Source organism: Callithrix jacchus, chromosome 7 (genome assembly GCF_049354715.1).
Source record: "Callithrix jacchus isolate 240 chromosome 7, calJac240_pri, whole genome shotgun sequence".
NCBI classification, from domain to species: Eukaryota; Metazoa; Chordata; class Mammalia; order Primates; family Cebidae; genus Callithrix; species Callithrix jacchus.
The window spans coordinates 22,417,598-22,436,652 of record NC_133508.1 but is presented as its reverse complement, the minus strand read 5'-3'; the positions used below and the strand labels follow the sequence as shown (position 1 = coordinate 22,436,652).

General features: G+C 34.4%; 1 protein-coding gene across 1 annotated transcript in view; it reads left to right on the top strand.

Annotated features, from left to right (window-relative positions):
* The window catches only part of DNAJC1 (DnaJ heat shock protein family (Hsp40) member C1), a 238,681-nt gene that overhangs the window by 92,536 nt on the left and 127,090 nt on the right, over nucleotides 1-19,055 (top strand). Inside the window, exons 4-7 of the mRNA XM_002750091.5 lie at nucleotides 1,373-1,538; nucleotides 2,418-2,515; nucleotides 3,460-3,553; nucleotides 17,059-17,149. Of these exons, the coding sequence (XP_002750137.1) occupies nucleotides 1,373-1,538; nucleotides 2,418-2,515; nucleotides 3,460-3,553; nucleotides 17,059-17,149 (449 nt within the window). The remainder of the gene's footprint in view (nucleotides 1-1,372; nucleotides 1,539-2,417; nucleotides 2,516-3,459; nucleotides 3,554-17,058; nucleotides 17,150-19,055) is intronic.

Sequence of the window (19,055 nt, the reverse complement as noted above, 5' to 3'; positions counted from 1 at the left end):
TATTTTGCATTATATCTAATGTTTTTCTACTAAAGAAAAAGAAGTTGCCTGTAATAAATCCTCTGCTTTATTTTTTTTAGCATATCTCCAAGGTATCAATTTAATAACTATCAAAGTAGCTACTGCAGTTGTTGCATTTAAATTGATTTACATGTCAAGACTGGCAGTTTAGCAGCTGCGCTATTATTCCTAGATCGGTCAATTTACTTGAGAAAAACCTACTACTGAGTTCTACTGACCTGCCTGACAATATAGGCCCTATTTCTATTCCTGTAATTAGGCCTGCGACTAACTCAGAATATTTTTAATTAAAATATTTTGGTCAATGTGTTGCACCAAATTAGGCCTTTCAGTGAAGATTTAATTCTGGAAATAGTGTGATTAGAATATTTAATGAGTTGTGTTCAATTAAGATTAACAGGTTGTGTGTGTTGAACACACAGTTTTTGTGTGTGACCATTTTGAGTTTTACAATCATAAATGTTACTCCTTATTTTTAACCTCAGAGATATTTGTTCAATGACTGTCTGATAAGGAAATTTAAATTCAGTTGAAAATTTATTTTAAAGTTACTTTTTTATCCTGATAGTACCAAGAAAGCTGATTTAAAATGCATCAGCTTTTTAAAGGACTAGGAAAGCTTTTACTTGTTAATTTCTTCTCTTCCAGCAAAAGCCAAAAATAAGGAAATTGCCACTTAATGTTTATAAATAAACAGTTTTATTGAGAAATCTAACATAAACAGTGGTTGTTTCCACATCTCTTTCTAATTTGGGAGTTTTTTTTTTATTTTCTAAAGGAATATAGCAATACAAAATTAAAAGGTGCTCAATTTTATATGCTTTTACCTCATTAAAAAGCTTTGATAAAATCATGTGTATAAATTATTTCAACCTTAAGCCACCGTAGTATAGGGGTAGAAATAAAAGCACTGACTAGAAACTTAATTCTGAGTTTGATTCAATTAATATGTAATTCACATGTAACAAACAGCTCTTACCTTATTGTTTTTTTTATTGAGATTCTTTTTGGTGCTGACTTCAATGGTAGAGTCTACTATAGACTAGTAAAAGGTAGACTACATGTAGCTCCTTTAGTTTAGGTATCACTGTAGGAGTCACATCTTTGGGTGCTGTAAAAACATGAGATCTGGTATCCACAGTATATTACTGTGCACTTTTTTGAAGAGTGTCAGTAACTAGAGCTATCTACAGTGCTTTGAATTTACTAGACATTGTAATGCTGGTTAGATACATAAACATTATCTATTTTGGATAAATTATTTTCTTTTTCTTCTTTGTAATATAGGCACAAAAAAAGTTGTGTTTTTTTTTAAACTCCCCATGAAAAACTGTTGTATTTGCTACTGTAGGTATGATGATATTCTGATCAATGGACTTCCAGATTGGCGACAGCCTGTATTCTACTACAGGCGGGTGAGAAAAATGAGCAATGCTGAGCTGGCATTACTCTTGTTCATTATTCTCACAGTGGGTCATTATGCTGTGGTTTGGTCAATCTACCTGGAAAAACAACTGGTAAGTATTAGTAATAAATCAAATCAACCAGCCTCCTTAATTTTATATGGAATTTTGAACATTTTTAACTGATGAAAATTTCTATTTCTCTCTTTATATTTCTCATTCTAGTAGTTTTATGCTTAATGTTTAATGTTTGCTATATTTCTAAGTCAAGAAGAACCCATGAAATAAGAAAATATCCTTCTTTAAAAAAATGTGGCACTTGAGTTTGTTATAAAACTTTGTGAAAGCCCAAATATCTAGCTGGAAATCAGAGAGTAGAGCTATGTTTTAATTGTCATCTTCCAAATAGAAATATTTTTTATGTAAGACTGATTTTAGATTTTTTTGTGTCACAGGCTTTTATGTAATGAATGTTTACTTTTAAAATATTTTAGGTAAATAAATAAAATTGAAAATGAATATAATATTCTAACTTCAAAGATTAATTGGTTAAAAAATTATTACACTTTTCTTGGTCTAATATGCAACTCTACAGTTTGTTCTTTTATGGGTTTTTATTTATATGTTAAAGATAATCAAACATATTTATCAGTATTTATGAATTAGCATCTGTTTACTCATTCCTTTTGAAGTGACATTATTAAAGTTGGATGAATGAGAAAAAGTGAGTTGAATGCTTTCTCTTCTTAGAAAACTTTGATTGCTATGGAGATGCACATGACTGACAGTGCTGAACTTCATGTGTGTTTAAGGCCTGGATACCATGGCAACAGTTATTGTGAAAGATTGATGATTTTACTTAATCATGTTGAACCCTACATACATTTGCATAAATGTTCCTCTATAATGTTTACTCTTCACATAAGAGTATAGATAACATTTGAAGTGTACATGTTAATGATAACCTGTAACCATAATTCTTTCCACATTAAGGATGAACTGCTAAGTAGAAAAAAGAGGGAAAAGAAAAAAAAGACTGGCGGCAAGAGTGTGGATGTATCAAAACTTGGTGCTTCAGAAAAAAATGAAAGGTGAGAGCATATAAAAATACTTTATAATTTGAAAGTGTTTTAAAATACATTTTTAATATGATTCAACTTCATATGTATGTCTATTTGCATGTGCTCTCATTTATATCTGTGATAGGCTTATAAAAGACTAATAATGTGCCATTGTTTATGAGACAAAGTCTAATCTTAAGCAAAATTTCTTCAGGATTTTTTCCCCATATAAAATGTTAATATATATTTAAATAATCTCTCAAATTTTTGTAGTTTGAAATTTTTATACTGAACTTTAGAAACAAAGTACTATTAGATGGACCTATCACTTAGCTCAGGAGTGACAGTATGTAGAGAGGCAGTGATACGCAGTATACTCAAAAAGTTACCAGCATTTCTTCTCTTGATTCATAGAAAGGAATAAAGGGTTTAAATAGTTCACACAGCAGGGCATGAACTGGGATCAATGTGGGATGGAGATCAGAGACTATTCTGCTTGTCTTCTATTCTGATGACATCAGTGAGTAATGCTTCAGTGAACTGCAAATGACATTAATTTTTATGTATTGGTTTGTTTATGCTACAGTCTTCATATCTGGTTGTCAGCACTTGGGAACACTCTGATGATAGTTTTAATAGCTGAAGTAATCATACGGTTTAAGAATTCATGGTACAAAAGTGATGAAAAGCCTAGGTTAGAAAGAGGGCTTTTGTTTATCTTTGTAACTTGATTAGGAACCCCTTCCCCAAAATCTTAGCCTAGATTCTCTAACATGCTGTATCTATTGCATTTGTTGTGACCACTGTATTTCATGATAGAGAAAGTCAGATATAAATATTTCAGTGAATACTTTCTTCATTTTTTTGTTGAAGTAGCCATTCAAAAAAGAATTCTTGAACTTTATAAAAATATTTGGCCTCCCACCTTTCTCTGTATATTCCTCATATGTTGTTTTTTCCCCCCTTCCCTTTAGATTGCTGATGAAACCACAGTGGCATGATTTGCTTCCATGCAAACTGGGGATTTGGTTTTGCCTTACACTAAAAGCATTACCTCACCTAATCCAGGTAAAATGTACCTCTTTTATATAATATTAGATGCTTTTGTTTTTAATTATTCATGAAACAGTTTATGCCCATGTCTGCTATCTGAATGCTGATATGCAGTGGATGCTTTATAATGTTGATTGAATAGTATTTTTATAAGTTGAACCTGATTTAGACAATTCTAAGATTATTTAGATATCTGTTTCTATAATTATCTTTTATAATGGTTTTAGATCACCTTGGAGTCCCAAGATCCTAGAAAAAGAAAAAAAAAAAGACAATCCTTAGTACAGAGATAAAAGTAATAAAAATTTAATCCATTGTTATCATTAAAAGCATGACCAGTAAAAAGGAACAGCATTCAAGTAGCTTACCGCCCATTATTTTAATAACATTTAAGTACATAGTATTAAAAAAAGAAAAACCACCTTTACATAAACATCTGTATAATTATACAAATATATATATTGTTTTCCATTTTATTTGCAAATTTAAGAGGAGTGAGGACATTTTATCTTATACAAGTAATCAGTTTCTGTTTTTATTTAGTCTTGATTAAACAATAAAATATGGATGTATATCATATTTACATGTCAGTTTCTTTTTTGTATTTAGTATATCAAAGCATATTTTATTAAATTATTGCTTTGTTAATTTTGATGGTTACATCAGGTTAGGAAATCCCCAACACATAAATATTTGAAAGTAAATAAAATACTTTTTGGTGTACAAATTTTGAGGTTGAGATTATAATTTTTGGAGAGAAATGTTTTATTTTAGAAAATAAGTAGTTATAATCTAGATGACCAGATAATATTCTGTTCAGTTCTACTCACTTTGTATTTATATATTGGAGCTATTTTTCCTTATTGTTTAAAAATGCTAATGACTCCAACTTCTGCATTTTCATTTATTTTTCTCCTATTAAAAATTTTATATTTAAAGGGGAAATGAACCAAATTGCTAGTGTACTTTTTCCTGTCCTTTCAGAAATTAACAGTTCTTTCATCATAATAGTTCATCTTAACCGTTATTGCTTATAAAATCTTATATTTTGTTTATAATTAATAGAGAAAAATTACAGTATTTCAGTATTTTAAAGAGTTTGTTTTTAAGTTGTTTAGCATGCTATACTGTTTGCTTAAAAGAATATTCTGCAATGCTTGTATGCTGTCTATAAAACTTAATGAGAGAGGGAGAGTCTTTTTATCACACTGATATGTTTATGAGAAAATGAGACAAAAAATATTTTTAGGGCAGATTTTCTTATTTTTTTTTTAAGTCTTGATTATTTTTTGCCAACTTTAGAATCTGTGCAGTAGACAAACCAGAATATAGATTAATTTAAAAGTATATTCATGAGGCAGTATAAATTGAATATTACATAAGATGTCAGTATTAAACACTTCTTTGTAATTTTAATCTAAGTAATCTGAAATAAAGTTTATTTGGTAAAATTAACATATCTCTTGGTTAGCATTCAGGGTAATTTGCCAGACTAGAACCAACATATTACTATGACTTGGATTTATAATTTATTTAAAACTACTTGCCTGTGATACCTATTAATTCATGTAACAGATTGATTGTTTTGCCTCATCATAAATTTATAGAAAAAATACAAAAATGAGGAATTTTACAGAAACTTTAGTTTCTTAAGAAATTCTGCTTTTTTAAACTGTTTGATCAGTTTGAATTTTAAAGTTTTTACCTAATTGATGGTACCTGCTACCTTTCGGTTTTGAGATGGCTACATATTAGGCTTTCAAGATCTTATAAATCTAATTTTTAATTTTGTTCTAATTTCTTCCTGGTAAATGGATTTCAAGAAGAAAATTAAGATGGCTTTTTTTTTTTAAAGCAAATATTTCATATTTTAATTCTGCTTTGGGCATCTTAGATTGGTGTTTCTCGTGGTCACTAAAAAAGTGATGTAATGTAGTAGACTTTCAGATACACATTATAATAGTGAAATTACTTTAAATTTATAAACATTGCTTATGAAATACATTAGCAAAACAGTACTGATCAGTTGCTGTCAGGATTAGATTTTTGTCTGCGTTTTGTTTTGTTGTATGCTATGACCTTTGTATTAACTTGAGATCTTCTTAAATAAGATATTTATGAAATTTACAAGTCTTTTTTAACCTGAAGTTTTCTGGATTGGTAATTGGAACAGTGGTCAAAAAAGAGCCCTGTTAAAGCTCTAAGAATAAAAAAGGATACGTACAATCTTAAACTTTGAAGACTTGTACTCTATGCACCACTTTTATGACATAGGACCATTGTTTTATTTTTAAATTAGAGTCCACTGATTGAAGTTTCTTGTGCTTTCTCTGGCATAAGCCATACCAATAATCTTGCTTTCTTTAAGGAAGAGTTGGCCGGGTACGGTGGCTCACGCCTGTAATCCCAGCACTTTGGGAGGCTGAGGTAGGCGGATCACAAGGTCAAGAGATCGAGACCATCCTGGCCAACATGGTGAAACCCCATCACTACTAAAAGTACAAAAATTAGCCGGGCGTGGTGGCATGCACCTGTGGTCCCAGCTACTTGGGAGGATGAGGCGGAAGAATCTCTTGAACCCAGTAGACAGAGGTTGCAGTGAGCCGAGATTGCGCCACTGCACTCCAGCCTGGCAACAGAGCAAGACTCTGTCTCAAAAAAAAAAAAAGAGAAGAGTCAAACTAGGGTCTTGTGAAGTAATGTAATTGTATAATCTTTATAGATATATATGATTTCCAAAAAGTCTTTCATAATTGGCTTTCTTATATCTAGTTAACCGCATTTTAATTTACTTTTTATTTTTTTAGAGGTAGGGTCTTGCTGTTGCCCAGGCTGGCCTCATGCTCCTAGGCTCAAGTCATCCCCCAACTTCAGCCTTCGAAGTAGCTGGGACTATACGCACACATCTCTGTGCCAGGCTTTTTTGGCTTTGTTTTGGACAGGGAGCGGGGGCAGATACCCTAGGTGGGACATGAAAACAGCATTTTAACAACTCTTATTTTGAGCTTGCCAAAACATTCAACTTGGTCTTCATAGAAGCAACTCTTACTTCTTACTCATATCTCATCCTTTTTTAGACAGTAATTAATTGAATCATGTAATCAGAATAACAAGTGTAACTACCACAAGCAGGTTTAAGAGTTAACACAACCAGCTCTTACAGGTATACAGTAAATTAGTTAAGCACATATAAGTCAAGAGAGTTTTACTTTTGGTGTAAATTCCTTGAATTTCATACAAAGTTAATTAAAACCGAGCTGCAAATATTTGACATCAGTATATAGCTATTGGTTAAGAAATAGGGTCGAGGCTAAAAGTGGGAGATTCACAGCCTTCCAGCAAGTGACATACCCAAATCTTGTCGTGGCAATAGTTCTTTACTCTAATTTCTTTTTTTTTTGAGACAGAGTTTCCCTCTTGTTACCCAGGCTGGAGTGCAATGGCACCATCTTGGCTCACCACAACCTCCGCCTCCTGGGTTCAGGCAATTCTCCTGCCTCAGCCTCCTGAGTAGCTGGGATTACAGGCACGTGCCACCATGCCCAGCTAATTTTTTGTATTTTTAGTAGAGACAGGGTTTCACCATGTTGACCAGGATGGTCTTGATCTCTTGACCTCGTGATCCACCCGCCTCGGCTTCACTCTAATTTCTTTCCTTCCCATTCATCCTCTAAATACTCATTCCTTTACTATACTTCACATATATAAAGTCATCTGGTAGGATTGGGAAAAGGGGCATTTCTGGCTAATTTGGGCTCCCAAGTTCACTTTTATTACTTAGCATCTAAGAGCCCTAAGAAAACTCCTATTGCCTGCTTAGTTTACCTAAATTATTTTCTGTTTCCTCCCAAACAAAATTACAAATGCAAATAACTATTTTCATATTTGATGTGTAAGGGGTCTCTTGTTCAGATGTTTAGAAAAAGAATTCAGCTAGTTCAATAAAAATATTTAAACATATATCAGAACAAGGCACTATTAGGGACTACAGAGATAAATATGCCTTCTCTAAGATCTTATAGTCAGGTGGCAGTCATAACACATGAATTTAAATAACCATTATACAATACGGTATATATGCTTCACATGTTTAGTATGAACAATGACTTCTATAGATATTCAGAGAAGTGAGGTTGTCTCTGTTTGGGATAACCAACAAAAACTAAAAAGAGGAACCACTTGAACTGAATATTGAAAGATGAATAGACACTTAACAGTTAAGTGCCCACTTTATACTAGGTGGTATGCAAAGATAATTTTGTAGATGCAGTACTTCCCATAAAATCATACTGTGTTAAGGCTAAAAGCATCCTGAGGAAAACATTTTTTTTTAAAGGAGGGTATCATGTAGCCCATTACTGTCTTCTCAGACTGTATTCCAGGTCTTCACATTCTGAGTATATCCACTTAGGAATTTATATTATAACAGGTAAATCTGATGTGACAAGTCTAAAAAGAATATTTAGACAGAATAAAGTTAATTGATAGGACAACAAAGTATTTCTTTGATTACATTCACCTGTGAAAGATATGTGTATATTGTTAGGAATGGTAGAAATAAAGTATATAATGACTGTGAAACCAGCAGAAAATATTAGAAGCAGTTCTGTGATTAGGCAAGATAGAGGTAAAAGTATCTCTTTGATAGTTCACCTTGCTTCTTGAGAAGGTCCTTATTACCTCCAGAGCACTGGATTTTGTTCCTAGATATTGGGAGAATTATAAGAATTGATAGATTAGAAGAACAAAGCCAAAGAGTGAAAAGCTGTTATACTTGATGCATGTTAAATATTTGATAAATTAGTATCAGACATTTCCCAAGTGGGTCAGTATTCAAGGAAAAGATGCATGGATATTGCTGTATTTAGTCAAATGTGTGTGCCATATAATTTTTGTATTTACCTTTTCTACTTACTCAGAAAAGGTAAAAGTCAAGTGAGAAATTACAGAAAAAGAATATGGTGTTTGTAAATCGACGAGTGAATGGAAGGCTGGTGTGTGCTTACAGAGATTAGAGAATGTTGGAGAGTAGTAAAATGCATGACTGCATGAAAGAAGCAGGGGGAACTTAAGGAAGTGTGTTGAGTTAGCTAAGAAAGCAAGTAGAGTGATCCCCAGAAGACATGGAGGGCTTAAATCCTTTGAGGCAAGAATATAATTTTAACATTAAACGTATAGCCCCAGTGACACTTTGATATCTTACCAGTCTGTTTCTACTCTCATGGTGGGTTTGAAGGAAGTACACATTCTCTTGGAATCTGACAAAACCAGTCTTCTTTGTTGGTTGTATTCAGCTTGTAACCTAGGAAATTTTTCTAACCTCCAAAATGCCCATCTTGGATATTTTTAAATTGATCATATGTTCTGTAACCTGGAAAATAGCAAGTAGTTGATGACATATAATCAGTGGCTCTGTGCATATTTTCAATTTAGCTGTTATAACTTAGTTTATTTTCCTCACTATATCATAAGCTTATATATCTGGGCCCAGAATAATAATTTAGATTGTTGGGACCATTAGTTTCGCTCATAAAATCAGGAAGTGCAACATATCCCAAGTGATTACCAATCTAAATCATAGACACATTTCTCTCCATTTTCTGAGATCAAACAGATCTTCAGTAGTCAGAATTTAATTTGCTTGAGAATTTGTTTGATTTTTCTAGGAATTCACTGTTTAAGTTTCTCTCTGACTTATTTCTCAGTAGAATATAATTTATAAAATATAAAACGCATTTGGTTGTGCATTGCCTAAAGTTGTAAAATTTTCACCTTTTTAAGTCACAGCTCCATCTTTTCTCACTACCAAGCAGATCTAACTAGAACGTCATTAAAATAAAAATTGTTGTAGGAAGTTTCCAGCATGCATATCCCCAGCCCCATCAGGATGTATAGGTTGCCTAGGAGCAGTGGCTGAGAAAATAGAGGAGTCTTCTCTGTACAGCTCTGGCTTTTACCTTAAAAAAAAAAGTAGCCTAAGAGTAAAGGGAGTACTATACTTTATAGAACTATCTATAAATGGAAGCATCCTCCCTCCCAAGAAGCTACTTCTCCCATGGAGACTACAACTGTGGACAAGCCTGGAGGTCACCCTCTCTGACAATTAGGGCCCTTCGTTTCCAGCCCCTTTGCTACTACTTGCTGGGACTCTGTCAGAAACCAAACAAACAAAACATTCACAGCTAATTAGCAGGAAAAAAAGCTTCCAAAAGGCTAGGAGGCATTTGTTGCAAGCTGAGTTGCCCTTCCTCTTAGAGTTAAACAGATTTTCTGAGGGATGACGCAGCTTGCTTTTAATACTCTAAAAAGCTTTTTCAAAACTTTTCAGACTCACACACACAAACCTGACACAGGAAATATAAAATCAAATAAAAAGAGATGGAGAATACATTTGAATTTTTATAAGCTGAAACTCTACTGCTACAGGGCAAAGGGATACAGGAAAACTGGAACGACCTTACAACGTAAGACAGAGATTCTTTACTTCAGCCCTCTGAAAGTATATGTCCTTGCATCTTATGCAAGTACTTAGAGATCCAAAGGCAGATTATAGAGTCTTGTAGGTTATTGCTAGATGTAGAAAAGATGAAAGCCCCAAAATGGTAGGTGGGATGTTAGCAACAGATAGTCTCATCAATTCCATATTTTATAGATGAAAATACTTAAGATTCAGATTGGTGCAACAATTTCCCCAAAGTGATATAACTAGTTAATGATAGAAATGAAACTTAAAGCAGATGAAAGGAAATACTAAAATATAAGAAAAAAATAGGTGAGAAATATAAAAACTAAGAAAGAATACATTTCTCCCCAGGTACATAACTAGAGCTTTATAGTATAAGCTGTCTAATCTTAAAGTCCCTGTCAGAATGTTCAGGCTAATTATAATTACAAATTTTCCTCAACCTACTATCAATAGCATCCTGATAAGCCCATCATAAGGAGAAAATACCATAAGTTGCTTACATTTAGCCTATAGTTGGGTAAAATAATCTGTAATACAAAGGCTATTGTATTTTTTTTAATGCAAAATATCCCACATAATTTACTGAATACTGTACTGAAAGAAAAAACAAACAGAATGATTGTATGGGTCCTGGGAATATGGTTTCCACTAAATGCATATCACTGTTGCACAATCATAACATAGAAAAATTGTTCTGTTAAACCATCATTAAGTCTGGGATGTCTGTATGACTTAAGTTGTAGAAGGATTCCTACATTGAGTTAGGGCTGAATAAATAGCTTCTAAAGTCTCTTCTATCTCTTGGACCAAATGGAAAAAGTAGTTTTTAGACTTTGCATCTCCTTGAATATTACTGTCTCAGACCAGAGGAAGATAGTAGCCTCTTGTTTTCTGTTTTATTACTTTTTGTGGATTTAGTCTAATTCTGTACAGAAATTTTGACTCTTACAAAAATATACAATTTTAAAGTTTTTCTATATTCTTCATTGTGATTTTATTACATATTATATGTAATTCTGAGATTATAGTATAACTCGGTGGGAGAACAAAACAATATAGAGCATTTGATTTTTGTGGGCAGATTTTCAGAAATGTATGTATGATATTTTCCTATATTGAAGGTTATTTCTAAGCTTCAAACAAAAGAGAAGATTTGGGCTATCAAACAATCAAAAAGAAATAGAGCATTTTCCATATTGTTTCTAGCTATCTTTCCTCTGAACTCTCCCATATTCCTTATTCCCATCAGGACAAGTTTTATTTCCCTGCTCCTACCACTCTCAATCAATGCCCTTTCTTTCTTTTTTATTTTAAGTTCCGGATACATGTGCAGAATATACAGGTTTGTTACATGGGGAAACATGTGCCATGGTGGTTTGCTTACTACCCATCACCTAGGTATGAAACCCACATGCATTATTACCTACTTATCCTGAAGCTCTCCCTCTTCCTGCCAACCATAAGCCCCCGGTGTGTGTGGTTTGCCTCCCTGTGTCCATGTGTTCTTATTGTTAAGCTCCCACTTATGAGTGCGAACATGCAGTGTTTGGTTTTCTGTTAGTTTAGTACCCTTCTTTCTTAAGCTTTCTTTGGGCTGCTTAATATGTTGACGTTTATAAGGACAAATAAAAGTAAACCAAAACATTACAACAGTGCCGCCTCAGCATGTTCTTTTATCACTTAAATGAACTATGTCAAGAATGTTAAAGGATGGCCGGGATGTGGTGGCTCACACCTCTAATCCCAGTACTTTGGGAGGCCCAGGCAGGTGGATCACCAGAGAACAAGAATTCGAGACCAGCTTGGACAACATGGTGAAACCCCTCTCTACTAAAAATACAAAAATTAGCTGGGTATGATGGCGGGTGCCTGTAATCCCAGCTACTCGGGAGGCTGAGGCAAGAGAATCACTTGAATCGAGAGGTGGAGTTTGCAGTGAGCTGGGATGTTGCCACTGCACTCTAGGCTGGGTGACAGAGCAAGACTCCATCTCAAAAAAAAAAAGAGGTTTAATGTAAAGGTGTTCTCTATCTCACAGCTCACTAACCTTAGAAATATTGTATCTTCAGGGCTTAGCTAAATTGTCATTATTATGAAGCCTTCCTACATCAGGACAACTGAAAAATTCCCATTGTAGGTTCTCTATACTAACTTTATAGTACTTACTATTTGTATTAGTCACAAGAGACAGATACACCTACTGTCTGCTACTCGGGAGGCTGAGGCAGGAGAATTGCTTGAACCCAGGAGGTGGAGGTTGCAGTGAGCTGAGATTGTGTCACTGCACTCCACCCTGGCACCTGGCGACTCTGTCTCAAAAAGAAAAAAAAAGAAATATTTATTTTTTGAGTGCTTATTTACTTTGTGCCAGGTACTCTTCAAGGCCCTGGGGGAGGGAGTGGGAGAGGACAACAATTCCTGTTCTCATGGAGCTTATATTCTATGTTCCATATTTTGGTTAATATTTATAGTTTTTACATATTTTTAAGGGAAACTGTTATGTCTTATATAATCCCCATGTATGCTAATAATGTACAACACATATTACAATGGTTTAATAAATAAGTATAAATATCACTGTTGAGTGTCTTCTTGTACAGGAACCTATACTCTATAATTTCATACAAAGAACACGCATACATTCTCTAAGTTAGCCATTGTTTAAATGTAAAACCATCGCCTGATGTCTATGCAGGCAGGCTTTGAACTCTTCAAGAAATTTTAGGTGTTGGCTGGGCATGGAGGCTCCTATAATCTCAGCACTTTGGGAGGCCAAGGTGAGTAGATCATCTGAGGTCAGGAGTTGAAGACTAGCCGGGCCAACGTGGCAAAACCTCATCTCTACTAAAAAATACAAAAATTAGCCGGGCGTGGTGATGGGTACCTGTAATCCAAGCTACTTGGAAGGTTGAGGCAGGGAGGATTGCTTTAACCCAGGAGGTGGAAGTTGCAGTGAGCTGAGATCACACCACCACACTCCAGCCTGGGTAACACAGCGAGACCCCATCTTGGGGAAAAAAAAAAGAAATTTTAAGTATTAATACAGTTGCTTCTAGAATAAAAACTTTTGCTCATGGTTCCATTCATAAAGATTATAAACTCCTTGAGAATAGGAGTTCTTTCTGTTTGGAAAAAATGTATTATGGGGCAGGCAGTTCAGAGCCCTAATCAGTTGAAATAAGCATCTTAGTATTCATTAAATATTTATTAAGCTTCTGTAAGTGCCAGGTAGTATACTAGGGCTATAAGGATGGATTCGAAGTTTATATCCACAAGAAATCTAACTTTCTGTGTAGGTAAACTGGAGTTTACTCTGGACCCAAAATAAGGTTTTTTTGCTTATTTTCCCCATTAAACAATTTTATTCACTTGAATTAGTCCCCCATGAAAAATGGGAGGGAAAAGGGGTTGAAAACAATTTGTCTTATTTATCTTCTTTTGAATGCTTGAATTCAAAAGCATACCTTAAAGAATAGCCGTACCTTAGGATATACCTTAAAGAATGCCACCTGGTTTCTTCTTGAATACTACCTCCAAAATCAGTCTATTTCATTTTCAGGTAATTTTAATTATTAGAGAATTCTTTCAAATATATATAATATATACAAATGTTAAGTATAAATATCACTGTTTATACATATAAATATATATATTAATATATATTTCTTCCATATATACTATATATATTTTTGTTTTTATTTTTCTTTTTTTAAGACAATCTCACTCTGTGGCCCAGGCTGGAGTGCAGTGGTGTGATCTTGGCTCACTGCAACCTCCACCTCCTGGGTTCAAGTGATTCTCCTGCCTTAGCCTCCTGAGTAGCTGGGATTACAGGTGCCTGCCACCACGCCCAGCTAATTTTTTGTATTTTTTGTAGAGATGGAGTTTCACCGTGTTGGCCAGGATAGTCTTTAACTCCTGCCCTCAAATGATCTGCCCACCTCTTTTCCCGAAGTGTTAGGATTACAGGCATGAGCCACCACGCCCAGCCTTCTTCCTTATATTTATCCAAAATCAAATTTTAATCTCTGGAACCATATATAGTAGTTTACACCATTCTTTCCTGTAATAAATCTTAAGATATTCTATGGCAGTTACTAAGTTATCCCCAATCTTCTTATCTCTAATCTCTTTTAAAAATAGAGTTTCAAGCTGCCTCCCTATTTAATCACTTTCCTTTTAAGGTCTATTTGTCAGTGCATTTTTAAGTGTGATACCCCAAACTGTACACAAGGATGGTTGAAACAATGTAGAGTTGTTTAGTAAAGTAGAATTGCTTGAGATCATAGATTATTAAGTAAGTAATATTTCCTGGAGTGGGCATATTGTAATTTGATTTCAAAGCATTGGTAAGATTTAAGAAAAAGAGAAAATATGAGGAACGTTTAAATAAATGTTTAGAAATGGAGCAAAAGGAAGATAAAAACAGTGAATGAGACTAGGGAATATATTGAAACTCTCAGATTAAGTAGAGTAGGTTAAGGTGATTGGGTGGATTGCGGTCCTCAGATAAGTGTGGTTTTGGATTAAAGGTGTATTTCAAAAAGGAAGTTTTAGTGGGATTATGTGCCATAGCAGGAAGAAGAAACACTAACAGAAATGTTCAAATTTGGCAGGACTACTAGGAATAGATTGCTATTATGCAGCAAAGTGAAGTGAGAAGGATGCAATTAAAGAGGTCACATAGCAAGAAGATACAGGATTTGGCAGGGCAATTTTGGTGAAGTATGAAGCACAAAACTCATCCTTTGTGTTAGAAAACAATATTCTTGTCAAATTGGTGGAAATAGTAATAAAATTACTAATATACATATAAGGCCTAACCATATAGAAGATGTCATTCTAAGTGTTTCTCAGGTATTAACACATTTAATCTTCATAACAGCCCTATAAATTAGGTACCTTTATTATCCCCATTTTATGGATGAGAAAATGGACTCAAAGAAATAAAATAATTTGCTGAATGTCAGATACTAAGACGGCAGAGCTGAGAGGTTAATTCAGATAGTCTGGCTCCAAAATCTGTCCTCTTAATTATCATATTATATTTCACTGTGCTATACTGTTATGATTGATCAGCCTACTTTCTTTTACCTCTCATAAATAGCTAATCTGTGCCCTTCTTTTCTTGCATGTGCCACATTTCCTACTCCCCTCAAGGAGCCAATGTTTTCCTGACCTTTTCTTCTTCCCTACTATTAAAAACTACTCTGTGGAAAGAAGCTAATAAGCTCATTCATTCATTCACACCAAGGTATAAATGACTGATATGGCTTAATATAAAATAATACTTCTTCAGGGTTGACTTTTTTTGAGGGGGGTGGGGATTGTTATGGGAATTTAAAACCTTAACCCAAAACCCTGCTGAAACTTAAACCATACATTGGCATAGGAGGATGAATAAGTTGGGTGCATGGCCATCTGTGCTCTTCCAATCTTACCATTATTTAGCTAGCCTAGGGCTTGTTTGAATCCTTCTCGTAGAAATAAGGTAGGAATGTAAAAGGGGGGATGAAAAAAATAAGAGATCTTTTACTATATTGATAATATATCTGTATTATATTGATTCACTGATTTTAGGGATACCTAATTCTTAGGTGGAGAAGTTCTGATATGACCCCAAGAGACACAGACACCCAGGAGAAAGCTTTAATTTGGACACAGTCATAGATGGAAAGAATTTCTAGGGTTTCAATATTTATGTATTTACATCTGAGTCAAAGTAGTGTCAAAGATTTTGTTCCTTTATTTCCTGCAGGAATAAAACTCTCTCAGATGGGTCGATGATTTATCTGCTCGAGGAATCTTATGGTCTGGAAATACTACCCTAGAGTTATTCTTGATACTCTTCTTCTTATTTCACATTCATCAAGCTCCTTCATTTCTTGCTTTATTAGGTTTCTCATATATTTCAGTCTAGTTCTAATTCAGCAAATACTTATTGAGTACCTGCTTTATGCCAGATGCTCTGAGATACATGTGCTCTGAGCATCTAAGTATCACTATCTCAAATTTCTCATCTGGAAGAGAATATAACATGATACAAGCAGTTATAGATGTGTTTAAATACAGAAGTAGTATACAAGGGAGAATTTCACTGCCAGAGAAGGTCAGAAAAACTTGCAAAGAAGATGGGACTTGAATGGGTTTTCAAGATGAATAAGAGTTCATCATAATAATGGCAGGGAAGCACAATATTGTAGGCAGAGGGCAAAGCAATTGCACAGACATAGAAGCACAATGTGGGCTGGCCACTATTAATACAAGTGGTATTCCTACAGAATATGTGAAGTTTGAACCAAGGAGTGTGGTAAAAGATCTGTCTTGCTTATTTTCATTGTCAGGATCTCATATGCTTAGAGCATCAACTTGTTTATTTGTATGTATGTCATTATTTAAGACCTAGTCTTTTTTTGATGCACCACTAAAGCCTTACCTGTGTGCCACTTACAGAGACTTTAGCCACTGTATCTTGTTACCTAAGTGTGTGTGTGAAGTATGTGTCCTCGGTCTTCAGTCCTCAAGACTTCATGTTAACTGTTTTTATACTGGTCTCTAAAAGTGGTAGAAGAAGGAGTGGCAACTTTTACTTTCATTACATGCTCATATAAGTTTTATAATCAGATTCAAAAATAATAATTTTGAATATCTATTGTAGTTAAGGGGCTAATATGAAAATGACGGTAGTACTTTGTTAGTCACAGTAATATAATTTACTATGCCAAATCAGTTAAGCAAATGAGTTTTTCTGCTCTCTGTATATACAACAGTATATTATGAAAATAGCATACAATAGAAGAAAACAGGAAGAGGATACCTTCTTTCCGTATCTGAGAGAAAAAAGAGTTCAAATGTATACTCATAAAATTTCTGCTTGTATCCAGCTCTCCAGGAGAGAAAAAATCATAGAGAAATGTTTATTAATTTCTGTTCATAAAATTTGAAAACAAAAAGGCTACTTATAAAATGAATATAATGCTTTAAAATTAAGTTATATGGAAAATACTGAAGCAAACTGATTTTTATGTTAATTTATGTTTAACTTTTTTTGAAGGATGCTGGACAGATTTATGCTAAATATAAAGAAACAAGATTGAAGGAAAAGGAAGATGCACTGGCTAGAACTGAACTTGAAACACTTCAAAGTGAGTTTTAAAACTTAGTGTATTAACAATATCATATAAAACTATTTAAATGTGGATGATCTTTTCAATTCAGCAGTAATTAAGTTTTCTTTTTCTTTTTTTCCCCCACTTCTAGTGTAGTCACTTGTATTTAATGTATTTGACATGAAACATACTACATTATGGTATTACTTAACCACTCAAGTTCAATATCCCTCCCAAAGTGCTGGGATTACAGGTGTGAGCCCCTGCTCCTGGCCTCAATATCAAAAGGAAGGATAAAAGCAACTTGGGTCATGTAATTCCTCAATTCAAGGGTCATCCAAAGTCTGCAAAGCCCTAAAATAGTTCAGTACTATTTAATTTACATTAAATAAATTACAACTGTAATTACAGTTGATATTTAGTGCTAGTTTAACAGTTAATCACCCAACTTGCTGTATAACACTTGTAGTTAGGAAGCCTGAAAATAGGCTGGGCGCGGTGGTTCACACCTGTAGTCCCAGCACTTTGGGAGGCCAAGGCAGGCGGATCTCAAGATCGGGAGATCGAGACCATCTTGGCCAACATGGTGAAATCCCATCTCTACTAAATATACAAAAAATAGCTGGGTGTGGTGGCACGCACCAGTAGTCCCAGCTACTCAGAAGGCTGAGGCAGGAGAATCACTTGAACCCAAGAGGGGGAAGTTGCAGTGAGCCGAGATTGTGCCACACACTCCAGCCTGGCAACAGAGGGAGACACTGCCTCAAAAAAAAAAAAAAAGGAAACCTGAAAATACCAATGATTTTTGTTTTGAAAGTCTTTGTTTCATCTGCAATATTGTTATATAGCATGAACAACTTTGAATGAATTATCAGTATGTTGAAAATAAATCATCCATTTACCACAAAGACAGCTCTTGCTAATTTTAGGGAAAATTGAACATATTATTTAGAAAGGTATTTTCTCAGCCCCAGTCCTTTTGTTTATTTTTGTCTTATCTACATCTTGCCTCCCACATGTATATACTCTGTTTCTTTGCATTTCTTTATTTTTATTCCAAGCACTTAATACTACTTTAATTTATATATTAGTTTTGTTTACCATCTGATTTCCACCCCCACACCTGCAATAGAATGTAAGCTCCATGAGGATAAGGACTTTATCTGTTTTGTTACTGTTATATCCCAGGTTCTGGGGATTTGGGTGTGGTCATTTTAGGGGGTCATTTTTCAGTCTGTCACAATCCTTCAGATGTCTGCACAGCTTTAGAACAAAGACTGTTCATCTTTGTGTCTGCAGCATCAGTTAGTGTCCTGGCATGTAATAAATGTTCAGTAAATGTATGAATATATGAATTCATGTAATGTCATGAATACTAATAAGCATCCACTGAGCACCTACCCATATAAAACACCATCTCAAGGAGCACATAATTTAATTCAAAAAGTTTCAATACTTACAAATAGGAAATAATATTCATATTAACTATATAATTGTTTAATGTTGACTTCTGTTAAGAGGAAGGAGTTAGAATGATAGAGGATTATTACATACCAAGGTTGACATGTGTTAAGAAGTAGGAGTGTGCAAATGAAACTCTGTCATTTTTATATAGCTGTTATTTTAGAAAAAAATGGTACATAACATTTTCTAAGCCTTTACAGACTAATCATAAGGAAAAAAAATTACATTTGTAAGAAAAGAGAGAATATCAGCCAGGCACAGTGAGTCACGCCTGTAATCCCAGCATTTTGGGAGGCTGAGTTGGGTGGATCATCTGAGGTCAGGAGTTTGAGGCCAGCCTGACCAACATGGCAAAATCCTGTCTCTATTAAAAATACAAAAATTAACTGGGCATGGTGGCAGATACATGTAATCCCAGCTACTGGGGAAGCTGATGCAGGAGAATCACTTGAATCTGGGAGGCGGACGTTGCAATGAG